The sequence below is a fragment of the Pseudophryne corroboree genome, chromosome 1 (assembly GCF_028390025.1).
Source record: "Pseudophryne corroboree isolate aPseCor3 chromosome 1, aPseCor3.hap2, whole genome shotgun sequence".
Taxonomy (NCBI): domain Eukaryota; kingdom Metazoa; phylum Chordata; class Amphibia; order Anura; family Myobatrachidae; genus Pseudophryne; species Pseudophryne corroboree.
Window position 1 is genome coordinate 715,270,320 of NC_086444.1, and position 13,285 is coordinate 715,283,604.

The 13,285-nt window shown below is 48.5% G+C and overlaps 1 protein-coding gene across 1 annotated transcript in view; it reads right to left on the bottom strand.

Moving 5' to 3' along the window:
• Positions 1-371: 371 nt before the first annotated feature.
• The window catches only part of HDGFL2 (HDGF like 2), a 269,345-nt gene continuing 256,431 nt past the window's right edge, over positions 372-13,285 (bottom strand). The window contains exon 16 of the mRNA XM_063915248.1: positions 372-632. Coding sequence (XP_063771318.1) covers positions 572-632 — 61 coding nt within the window. The 3' untranslated portion in view covers positions 372-571. The remainder of the gene's footprint in view (positions 633-13,285) is intronic.

Genomic DNA, 13,285 nt, shown 5'->3' on the forward strand with positions numbered 1-13,285 from the left:
TTTCCTGAAATAAGTTTATATACAATAAAAGTTGAGGCATACTGCACTATTAACTTAAATTGAAATCCTATTTCACAGCATGTGTGGTGGTAAGGCAGAGTAGGACCCAGCCACATATTAATCCATGGAGATGCTTAGTACATTTAACTTCTGTGGACAACTACAGTATGAACACCAGAATCCATTATACTCATTTGGCAACATTTAAAAAAGGAAAGCCCCGGGAACTACTCAGTTGTAGCAAGTATTGCAGCTACCGATTATTTTAAATCATTAAGTAGTGGATAGCCTATATTTAATAAAAAAAGTATTTCTTCCAACCCATGAAATAGATAACAGGTTTGCAGAAAAATAAATAAAAATACATAATACAGGTTTTAAAAAAAAACAATTTATGATCAATTTATAGAAGCTCATTAACAAAAAAACAAAAACAAAAAAAAAACGAAACAAAAAACTACTGAACAAAAAATGACAGATACAAACTATTTAAGAGTAAAAGGGATAAGATCTGTATTCCCTGTAATTTCCCAGTGCAGGAACATCTGCAGCTTTAACGGATGTAAAATTCTCAGCTTGTCGGGGTCTCGCAGATGGGACTTGGGTTGACTTCTTCTTCCGGTAGGTCCCCACTGAGCGTATGAAAGAGAGGTAAGAAGGGAGAAAAAAATAAAATTATTTTTTTTTTAGATGTTTAATATATTCTCTGCAAACCATCCACTACTTCAGAAGTAAAACCAACAACGATTTAAAGCTTTAAAGGATGGTGTCATATCCATTCATTTGTAAAGACGTAGGGATTAATCAAATTAGCTCCAGCAATTTCGGAGCCATCGAATTTATCCCCTTGAGTATTCAATTGTGGACTGTTCTCGCCCATTTTAAGGCATTTTGGGGGTACTTCTGAGTTGATCGCAGCAGGAACTTTGTTAACAGTTGGGCAAAACCATGTGCACTGCAGGGGAGGCAGATATAATGTGCAGAGAGAGTTAGATTTGGGTGGGTTATTTTGTTTCTGTGCAGGGTAAATACTGGCTGCTTTATTTTTACACTGCAATTTAGATTTCAGATTGAACACACCACACCCAAATCTAACTCTCTCTGCAAATGTTATATCTGCTCCCCCTGCAGTGCACATGGTTTTGCCCAACTGCTAAAAAATTTCCTGCTGCGATCAACTTGGAAACACCCCCAAAGTTCCTGCTGCGATCAACTCAGAATTACCCCCTTTGTATATTGCCTTTAAACTTTTTTTTAGTGAAAAGGCATTGGTGAAAAATGCCTCAAAATCGGCAAAGGTGCGAAAACATGTGGATTCGCCGTTCCACATGTTTTTCGCTCCTGCTGAACGTTTTGCTAGGTGAAAAAAAACGGCCCTGCGATTGCATACAGCGAATCCCCATTCACCCTAAAAAAAAAAAAAAAAGATTTCAAACCTACCGGTAAATCTTTTTCTCCTAGTCCGTAGAGGATGCTGGGGACTCCGTAAGGACCATGGGATAGACGGGCTCCGCAGGAGACATGGGCACCAAAAAAAGAACTTTAGGTATGGGTGTGCACTGGCTCCTCCCTCTATGCCCCTCCTCCAGACCTCAGTTAGAGAAACTGTGCCCAGAGGAGACGGACAGTACGAGGAAAGGATTTTTGTTAATCCAAGGGCAAGATTCATACCAGCCCACACCATTCACACCGTATAACTCGGGTAATACGAACCAGTTAACAGCATGAAACAACACAGCCTCAGTCAGAGACTGAACAAACTGTAACATAACCCTTATGTAAGCAATAACTATATACAAGTCTTGCCGAAGCAGTCCGCACTGGGACGGGCGCCCAGCATCCTCTACGGACTAGGAGAAAAAGATTTACCGGTAGGTTTAAAATCTTATTTTCTCTTGCGTCCTAGAGGATGCTGTGGACTCCGTAAGGACCATGGTGATTATACCAAAGCTCCCAAACGGGCGGGAGAGTGCGGATGACTCTGCAGCACCGATTGAGCAAACATGAGGTCCTCCTCAGCCAGGGTATAAAACTTGTAAAACTTTGCAAAGGTGTTTGAACCCGACCAGGTAGCTGCTCGGCACAACTGTAATGCCGAAACGCCTCGGGCAGCCGCTCAAGAAGAGCCCACATTCCTAGTGGAATGGGCCTTAACCGATTTTGGTAACGGCAATCCAGCCGTAGAATGTGCTTGCTGAATTGTGTTACAAATCCAGCGAGCAATAGTCTGCTTAGAAGCAGGAGCGCCAACCTTGTTGGCTGCATACAGGACAAACAGTGCCTCTGTTTTTCTGACCCGAGCCGTTCTGGCCACGTAATTTTTCAAAGCCCTGACTACATCAAGGGACTCGGAATCCTCCAAGTCTCGCGTAGCCACAGGCACCACAATAGGTTGGTTCATATGAAAAGATGAAACCACTTTGGGCAAGAATTGAGGACGAGTCCGCAATTCTGCTCTATCCACATGGAAAACCAGATAGGGGCTTTTGTGAGACAAAGCCGCCAACTCCGACACTCGCCTAGCCGAAGCCAAGGCTAACAACATAACCACTTTCCAAGTGAGATACTTTAATTCCACCGTTTTAAGTGGTTCAAACCAGTGGGACTTAAGGAAACTCAACACCACGTTAAGGTCCCAAGGCGCCACCGGAGGTACAAAAGGAGGCTGAATATGCAGCACTCCCTTCACAAAAGTCTGTACTTCTGGGAGAGAAGCTAATTCCTTCTGAAAGAAAATGGATAGGGACGAAATCTGAACCTTAATGGAGCCTAATTTTAGGCCCAAATTCACTCCAGTTTGTAGGAAGTGAAGGAAACGGCCCAGATGGAATTCTTCCGTAGGAGCCTTCCTGGCCTCACAACAAGAAACATACTTCCGCCAAATATGGTGATAATGTTTAGCTGTCACGTCCTTCCTAGCCTTTTTCAGAGTAGGAATGACCTCATCCGGAACACCCTTTTCCGCTAGGATCCGGCGTTCAACCGCCATGATGTCAAACGCAGCCGCGGTAAGTCTTGGAACAGACAGGGCCCCTGTTGCAACAGGTCCTGTCTTAGCGGAAGGGGCCACGGATCTTCTGTGAGCATTTCCTGCAGATCCGGATACCAGGCCCTTCGCGGCCAGTCTGGAACAATGAGAATGGTCTGTACTCCTCTTTTTCTTATGATTCTCAACACCTTGGGGATGAGAGGAAGAGGAGGAAACACATAGACCGACTGGAACACCCACGGTGTCACCAGGGCATCCACTGCCACCGCCTGAGGGTCTCTTGACTTGGCGCAATACCTCTGTAGTTTTTTGTTGAGGCGGGACGCCATCATGTCTATTTGGGGCAGTCCCCACCGACTTGCAATCTGTGCAAAGACTTCCTGATGAAGTCCCCACTCTCCTGGATGTAGATCGTGTCTGCTGAGGAAGTCTGCTTCCCAGTTGTCCACCCCCGGAATGAACACTGCTGACAGTGCGCTGACATGATTTCCGCCCAGCGAAGAATCCTGGTGGCTTCCGTTATTGCCACTCTGCTCCTTGTGCCGCCTTGGCGGTTTACATGAGCCACTGCGGTGATGTTGTCTGACTGAATCAGAACCGGTAGATCGCGAAGCAAAGTTTCCGCTTGACGAAGGACGTTGTATAAGGCCCTCAGCTCCAGGACGTTGATGTGAAGACAAGTCTCCTGGCTTGACCAAAGACCTTGGACGTTTCTTCCCTGTGTGACTGCTCCCCAACCTCGGAGGCTCGCGTTCGTGGTTACCAGAATCCAATCCTGAATGCCGAACCTGCGACCCTCTAGAAGGTGAGCACTCTGCAGCCACCACAGGAGAGATACCCTGGCCCTGGGGAATAGGGTGATCAACTGATGAATCTGTAGATGTGACCCGGACCACTTGTCCAGTAGGTCCCATTGGAAAGTCCTCGCATGGAACCTGCCGAAGGGAATGGCCTCGTAAGACGCCACCATCTTTCCCAGGACTCGAGTGCAGTGATGCACTGACACCTGTTTTGGCTTCAATAGGTCCCTGACCAGAGTCATGAGTTCCTGGGCCTTTGCTATCGGAAGATAAACCCTTTTCTGGCCATATCCAGAATCATGCCTAAGAAGGTCAAACGAGTCGTAGGAACCAACTGTGACTTTGGGATATTGAGAATCCAGCCGTGTTGCTGCAACACCTTCATTGAAAGTGACACGCTGTTCAACAACTGCTCTTGTGATCTCGCTTTTATGAGGAGATCGTCCAAGTACGGGATAATTGTGACACCCTGCTTGCGCAGGAGCACCATCATCTCCGCCATTACCTTGGTGAAAATCCTCGGGGCCGTGGAAAGCCCAAACGGCAACGTCTGAAATTGGTAATGACACTCCTGTACCGCAAATCTCAGGTATGCCTGATGAGGTGGATAAATGGGGACATGAAGGTATGCATCCTTTATGTCCAGTGATACCATAAAAACCCCCCCTTCTAGGCTGGCGATGATCGCTCTGAGCGATTCCATCTTGAACTTGAACCTTTTCAAGTATAGGTTCAAGGATTTTAAATTTAGAATGGGTCTGACCGAACCGTCCGGTTTCGGGACTACAAACAGAGTTGAGTAATACCCCTTCCCTTGTTGAAGCAGGGGAACTTTGACCACCACCTGTTGAAGACACAATTTGTGAATCGCATTTAAAACTATCTCCCTTTCTGGGGGAGAAGCTGGCAGGGCCGATTTGAAAAACCGGCGAGGAGGCACCTCTTCGAATTCCAGCTTGTACCCCTGGGAAACAATTTCTATTGCCCAGGGATCCAGCTGTGAGTGAACCCAGATGTGCCTGAAAAGTCGAAAACGTGCCCCCACTGGGGCGGACTCCCTCAGCGGAGCCCCAGCGTCATGCGGTGGATTTTGTAGAGGCCGGGGAAGACTTCTGCTCCTGGGAACTAGCTGTGGTAGGCAGCTTTTTCCCTCTGCCCTTACCTCTGGCAAGAAAGAACGATCCTCATACTCTCTTGTTTCTATTTGACCGAAAGGACTGCATCTGATAATGTGGCGCTTTCTTAGGCTGTGAGGGAATATAAGGCAAAAAATTTGATTTACCTGCCGTAGCTGTGGAAACCAGGTCCGAGAGACCTTCCCCAAACAATTCCTCACCCCTGTAAGGTAAAACCTCCATATGCCTCTTTGAGTCGGCATCACCTGTCCATTGCCAGGTCCATAGGACTCGTCTAGCAGAAATCGCCATAGCGTTGACTCTAGAACCCAGTAGGCCAATGTCTCTTTGAGCATCTCTCATATATAAGACAGCATCTTTATTATGACCCAGGGTCAATAACATGGTATCCTTATCCAGGGTATCAATTTCCGCCGATAAGGTATCTGTCCACGCTATTACAGCGCTACAAACCCAGTCAGGTGTTGGTGTTGCCGACAGAGACACCACAGTCATTTGCTCCACCTCCTCCCTAGGAGAGCCTTCTACCTCAGACATGTCGACACACGCGTACCGACACACCACACACTCAGGGAATCCTCTTATCTGAAGACAGTTCCCCCTTAAGGCCTTTGGAGAGACAGAGAGAGAGTATGCCAGCACGCACCCAGCGCTAGTGACCCAGGGAAAAAACACAATATGTTTACCCAGATAGCGCTGTTATCATCTATTTTGCACCAAATTATGTGCCCCCCCCCCCCCCCCCCTTTTTAAAAACCCTCTTTCACCGTGGTAAGCAGGGGAGAGTCCGGGGAGCTTCCTCTCAGCGGTGTGCTGTGGAGAAAATGGCGCTAGCGAGTGCTGAGGAGCAAGCTCCGCCCCCTCAGCGGCGGGCTTCAGTCCCGCTGAAAAATGTCAAAAAACTGGCGGGGGTCTCATATATACAGTGCCTAGCCTGTATATCACTATTTAAGCCAGATTTGGAGGTCCTTATTGCTGCCCAGGGCGCCCCCCCCTGCGCCCTGCACCCTTACAGTGACTGCCGTGTGTGTGCTGTGTGGGAGCAATGGCGTACAGCATTACCGCTGTGCGTTACCTCTATGAAGATCTGAAGTCTTCTGCCGCCTCTGAAGTCTTCTTTCTTCACATACTCACCCAGCTTCTATCTTCCGGCTCTGCGAGGAGGATGGCGGCGTGGCTCTGGGACGAACGGCGAGGGTGAGACCTGCGTTCCGCTCCCACTGGAGCTAATGGTGTCCAGTAGCCTAAGAAACAGAGCCTAACATTAGAGTAGGTCTGTTTCTCTCCCCTCAGTCCCTCGATGCAGGGAGTCTGTTGCCAGCAGGCTCCCTGAAAATAAAAAACCTAACAAAATACTTTCTTTTCAGGAAACTCAGGAGAGCTCCCTGAAGTGCACCCAGTCTCCTCTGGGCACAGTAATAAACTGAGGTCTGGAGGAGGGGCATAGAGGGAGGAGCCAGTGCACACCCATACCTAAAGTTCTTTTTTGGTGCCCATGTCTCCTGCGGAGCCCGTCTATCCCATGGTCCTTACGGAGTCCCCAGCATCCTCTAGGACGTAAGAGAAAAGAAAATAGCAAAAAGAGCACCCCCACAGCCCTTAAACTTGTATCAATTACATAGTAAACTAATGCAGGTATCTAGCCAGTAATTGAATCTGACCACTCAAACTATATTCATAAAAAGTCGGGGTCATATCTAACATTTGTGTTAACTATAAAACTGGAAACTGGGGGCAGAGGATAGTATGGAAAAACTGTGTTAATCTCCTCAGTATAACATTTCTAGAGTTCTTTTTAAATCATTATTAAATAATAAATGAACCTTTTATTTTAGACGTCTGGAAGTCAACGACCCAGTCGCCGATGTTGCCGCCACCAGCACTTAGTGTTGGAGCAGATGTGAGGGCATCCTACTACTTAATAGCAGCCCCCCACAAAATGGTGCTCACTTTTGTCAGCACCAAACTCAAAACTGCCTGGTCGGTGGCTGGGGGCAGTGATAGTGAGTATAGGGCTGCTGGGAAAAATTAGTAATCATTTGGTGCCCAAACTCTCTCCTCTCTAGACTATACCCAGTGTTCCCTGTGCGCCCTAGTGGATGGAAGAAGAAAAGTTGTATACACAGTCAATAACTGTGAGCGATCTCGGTGTGCAGCATCTGTAGTAGGTCTGGGACAGGTATAGGAAACAAACAATAATAAATTGGTTCAGCAGGTAGAAGAGGGAAGGTATACATGATAAAGAGTGAAAAACAGGATTTTGGTTAACTACTGGTAAATCCTTTTCTCGTAGTCCGTACAGGATGCTGGGGTCCACATTAGTACCATGGGGTATAGACGGGTCCACCTGGGGCCATTGGCACTTTAAGAGTTTGAGAGTGTGGGCTGGCTCCTCCCTCTATGCCCCTCCTACCAGACTCAGTCTACAAACTGTGGCCGAGGAAACGGACATCTTCAAGAGAAGGATTTAACACATATAGTGGCGAGATTCATACCAGCTCACACATACAAGGCACCTCAAGCTAACTTAGCTTGAGAACTCAGCAACAGCTGAAACAGTACTTACCAAGTAACAATGCAGTACTTAACTAAAAACAAAACTGTACTGAACCAGATAACAATTGCAGAAAAACGAAGCGCTGGGCGGGCGCCCAGCATCCTCTACGGACTATGGATTTACCAGTAGGTAACCAAAATCCTATTTTCTCTTACGACCTAGAGGATGCTGGGGTCCACATTAGTACCATGGGGATGTACCAAAGCTCCCAGAACGGGAGGGGGAGCGCGGAGGCTCCTGCAGAACTGATTGACTGAACTTCAGATCATCAGAGACCAAAGTATCGAACTTGTAGAACTTTGCAAACGTGTTCGACCCAGACCAAGTTGCAGCTCGGCAAAGTTGTAACGCCAAGACACCGCGGGCAGCTGCCCAGGAAGACCCCACCTTACGAGTAGAGTGGGCCTCGACAGACGTAGGACACGGCAAGCCTGCCATAGAATACGCATGCTGGATAGTGAACTTGATTCAGTGAGAGATCGCCTGCTTACAAGCAGGACACCTAATTTTCTTGGGATCATACAGGACAAACAGAGTCCGATTTCCTGTGACAAGCAGTCCTCTTCATATAGATTTTTAGAGCCCTTACAACATCCAACGACTTTGACGAAATTGAGGAGTCGGTAGCCACTGGCACCACAATAAGTTGGTTGATATGAAATGCCGACACAACCTTCGGAAGAAACTGCTGACGTGTCTGGAGCTCAGCTCTATCTTCGTGGAAGATCAAGTATGGGCTTTTACAGGACAAAGACCCCAACTCCAAAACACGTCTAGCAGAAGCTAAAGCCAACAACGTGACAGCCTTCCATGTAAGAAATTTGACCTCAACGTCCTGTAAAGGCTCGAACCAGTCCAATTGGAGGAAATACAACACCACGTTAAGGTCCCAAGGCGCTGTAGGCGGTACAAAGGGAGGTTGGATGTGCAAAAAGGTCTGAACCTCAGGGAGGGCCGCCAATTGTTTCTGGAAGAAAATGGATAGGGCTGAAATTTGGACCTTCACAGATCCCAACTTCAGGCCCATATCCACACCAGCTTGTAGGAAGAGGAGAAACCGTCTCAGTTGAAACTCCACTGCAGGAAATTTCTTGGACTCACACCAAGATACATATTTTTTCCAAGTTCGATGGTAATGTATAGACGTTACTCCTTTCCTAGCCTGTATCAGAGTAGGAATAACCTTGTTCGGAATGCCCTTCTGAGCTAGTATCAGGCGTTCAACCTCCATGCAGTCAAACGTAGCCGTGGTAAGTCTTGATAGGTGAACGGCCCCTGCTGCAGCAGGTGCTCCCGAAGAGACCTCAGATCTTCTTGCAGTAGATCCAGAAGAGCAACGTACCAAGCCCGCCTTGGCCAGTCTGGAGCAATGAGGATCGCTTGAACCCTTGTTCTCCTTATGAGCTTTAGAACTCTTGGGATGAGTGGAAGTGGAGGAAACACGTACACCGACTGGAAAACCCACGGAGTCACTAGGGCGTCCACCCACGGAGTCACTAGGGCGTCCACCGCCACTGCTTGCGGGTCCCTCGACCTGGAACAATACCGCCAAAGCGTCTTGTTGAGATGAGAGGCCATCATGTCGATCTGGGGTACGCCCCAAAGATCTGTTACCTCCTTGAACACCTCCGGATGGAGACCCCCCCTGGATGGAGATAGTGTCTGCTGAGGAAGTCCGCTTCCCAGTTGTCTACTCCCGGAATGAAGATTGCTGACAGCGCCAACGTGTGCTTTTCTGCCCAAAGGATGATTCTTGTTACCTCTGCCATTGCAGCTCTGCTCTTCATTCTGCTTTGTCAGTTTATGTAAGCCACTGTAGTCACATTGTCCGACTGCACTAGAATGGCCCGATTTCTCAGAAGATGGGCCACTTGGAGAATACCGTTGTAGACGGCTCTTAGTTCCAGAATGTTTATCGGCAGGCCGGCTTCCAGACTTGACCACCTTCCTTGGAAGGTTACCCCTTGAGTGACTGCGCCCCAGCCCCGGAGACTTGCATCCGTGGTTAGAAGGATCCAGTCCTGAATCCCGAACCTGCGGCCCTCCAGAAGGTGAGGTAATTGCAGCCACCAGAGGAGTGAAATCCTGGCCTTTGGCGACAGACGTATTCTCTGGTGCATGTGTAGATGGGATCCCGACCACTTGTCCAGGAGATCCAGTTGGAAGGACCTCCCATACTGCATAGCCTCGTAAGAGGCCACCATCTTCTCCAGAAGGCAAATGCACTGATGAACTGACACCCGGGCTGGCTTCAGGACATCCCGGACCATCGTTTGAATCACCAACGCCTTTTCCTCTGGGAGAACACCCTCTGCACCTCCGTGTCGAGAAAGGACAACCTCCTGGTTGGTTCCAAATGTGATTTTGGAAGATTCAGGATCCAACCATGTTCCCTGAGAAGCTGGGTCGTGAGTGCTATGGACCGTAACAGCTTCTGTTTGGACGATGCCTTTATCAGCAGATCGTCCAGATACGGAATTATATTCACCCCCCCGTCTGCGGAGGAGAATCATCATTTCCGCCATCACCTTGGTGAATACCCTCGGTGCTGTGGAGAGGCCGAATGGGAGGGCCTGGAACTGAAAGCGACAGTCCAACAGTGCGAATTGAAGATAAGCTTGATGCGGCAGCAAAATTGGAATGTGGAGGTACGCATTCTTGATATCCAGGAATACTAGGAATTCCCCCTCCTCCATATCACTACCCTTAGAGACTCCATTTTGAACTTGAAATCCCTCAGAAAGGGGTTTAGTGATTTTAAGTTCAGAATGGGCCTGACCGAACCATCTGGTTTCGGTACCACGAAAAGGTTTGAATACTTTTGTTTTGCATATAGGTGGTACTGGCACAATGACCTGTGCCTCCACCAACTTCTGGACGGCTTCTTGCAGGACAGTCCTGTCCGCCAGCAGAGCTGGTAAGCCTGATCTGAAAAATCGGTGAGGAGGAAGATTTTGAAATTCCAGCCTGTACCCCTGGGACACAATATCTTGCACCCAGGGGTCCAGGCTGGAGGACATCCAGACATGACTGAAATGACTGAGTCTCGCGCCCACTGGCCCCACCTCCGGGGCGTGCAGTCCACCGTCATGCGGAGGACTGTGGTGTACCTGAAGCAGGTTTCTGTTCCTGGGAACCTGCAGCCGCAGGTTTCTTGGACTTGGGCCGACCTCCCCGAAAGAAGGTGTTGGATAGTTTGGCCTTTCTGGGCTTGGTAGACTGAAAGGGCTGTGATGTAACTGAAGAAAAGGGTTTCTTCGGAGCAGGTGTAGCTGAGGGAAGAAAGGGTGACTTGCCAGCCGTAGACATGGAGATCCACGCATCTAACGCTTCCCCAACGAGAGCCTGACCTGTGTAGGGTAGGGTCTCCACACTTCTCCTGGATTCTGCGTCGGCAGACCACTGGCGCAACCACAGTCCTTGACGAGCTGATACTGACATGGAGGAAATTCCCGCAGCCATGGAACCCCGGTATTTCATGGATTCTACCAGAAATCCTGCCGAATCCTGAATGTTACGTAAAAAGAATTCAACATCACATTTTTCCATAGTACCCAAGTCCTCAAGTAACGTGCCTGACCACTTTACAATAGCTTTGGCAATCCAAGCACTGGCAATAGTGGGACGTAGTATTGCCCCAGAAGCCGTGTACATGGATTTGAGCGTATTACCAATTTTACGATCAGCCGGCTCTTTCAAGGCGGTAGATCCTGGAACAGGTAAAAACCACCTTTTTTGAGAGTCTGGATACTGACGCGTCAACAATAGGCGGGTTTTCCCATTTTTTCCTATCCTCTACCGCAGGCATTCCCAACCACGGTCCTCATGGCACACTAACAGTGCAGGTTTTAGTGATATCCAGGCTTCAGCACAGGTGACTTAATTAGTAGCTCAGTTATTTTGATTTAACCATCTGTGCTGCAGCCTGGATATCACTAAAACCTGCACTGTTGGTGTGCCTTCAGGACCGTGGTTGGGAATGCCTGCTCTACCGGGAAAGGAAATGCTACCAGAACCCTTTTGGGTATCTGGAATTTTTTATCCGGGTTTTCCCAAGCCTTTTCAAATATAGCATTTAATTCCTTTGACACAGGGAAGGTTAGCAAGGCTTTCTTATTTTCAGTGAAGTAAGCCTACTCAACCTGCTCGGGTGTTGTATCAGCAATATTCAACACATCCCTAATAGCCTCTATCATCAACTGCACCCCTTTAGCAAGAGATGCTGTCCCCCGCAACACATCCCAGTCACCGTCTGCAGTATCAGAATCGGTATCATCCTGCATGATCTGTGCAAGAGCACGTTTATGTGAATATACAGCGGGGAGCCCTGATGTACCAGAACTGGGCCAGACTGCCATAGAGTTCTGTAAAGCCAGAGTTGCAGATTTATTTTGTGCAACCCTATTTGAAATCTGAGAAATCATAGATTTGATAGAGGATAACCACCCAGGCTCCCTTGCTGGAATCTGTGCTAAACCAGTGCAATCCTGATTACATGGAATGGGATCATCCTGAGAGGACATATCCTCTGCAGCATATGACACAGAGTCCCTGGACATTGCTTAATGGAGACCACAGACACTCCACACACACACACACACACACACACACACACACACACAGTAGGGCAGACAAAGTTTCACCCCCAAGAATGGCAAGAGAGACAGAGATTGGAGCCAACCCACACTCAGCGCTTTTAATATAAAGGGAGTCCCCCTATCAGCGCTGACTGTGCACCTTAATAGGTTACACTGTCATTTGCAGCCTCTTCCCCCTTCTACAACCCCCTGGTACCGTGAGAGATAGCTGGAGTTGCTGTGGAGGGACTTGCTCTTCACTGACAGCGTTGTACAGGCAGGAAAATGGCGCTGAACGCTGCTGGGTCCGCTCTGATGAGAAGCCCCGCCCCCAAAATGGTGCTGTCTTCCCGCTCTTCATAGGATTATACTGGCCTGAGGATTTATGCTGGCTAAGATCTCAGGACCCCGACAGGCTGTGTGACCAGTGTAGGGTGTAGGCGCTGACTCAGGGCGTCCCTCACAGCGCCGCACTATGTACCGTTGAGCCTCTGGAACGCAGTTAATACTGCGCTCCTACCCTGATGCTGCCATCTTCACACCGGCCCCCCGCTTGCTAGGGGGGTCGGTGACTCACTCGCCACTGATCTTCTGCTCTGTAAGGGGGTGGCGGCAAGCTTCCGGGGTGAGCGATCCCCTGTGGCGGGGAACAATCTATTCCCTCAGGAGCTCAGTGTCCTGTCAGTGGAGATAGTGGCTCAGACACTACTCCACCCTTTAGTCCCACGAAGCAGGGAAGCTGTTGCCAGCAGCCTCCCTGTAAAACAATAAACTCTAAAAAATAAACTTTACTAGAGAAACTCTGGAGAGCTCCCCTAGCTGTGACCGGCTCCTCCGGGCACATTTTCTAAACTGAGTCTGGTAGGAGGGGCATTGAGGGAGGAGCCAGCCCACACTCTCAAACTCTTACAGTGCCAATGGCTCCTGGTGGATTAGTCTATATATAGCCATAAGCCTCTGCGTGTGTTCACTGCCATAGCAGTGGTGCGTGCATTAAGTAAGCCTATTTCTTTTATGGCTTCCACCATAAAAATCGCAGAATCCTGTATATGTTGCAGGAGTAAAATAATCTCCCCCTGAGACAAGGTACCTAACCCCTCAATTAGGTTACCCGACCATTTTGCGATGGCCTTAGTAATCCACCGACATGCTATAGTGGGTCTCTGGGCCACCCTAGCAGCTATATACAAAAAAGTGAGTATATTCTCAATTCTAAGATCAGCCAT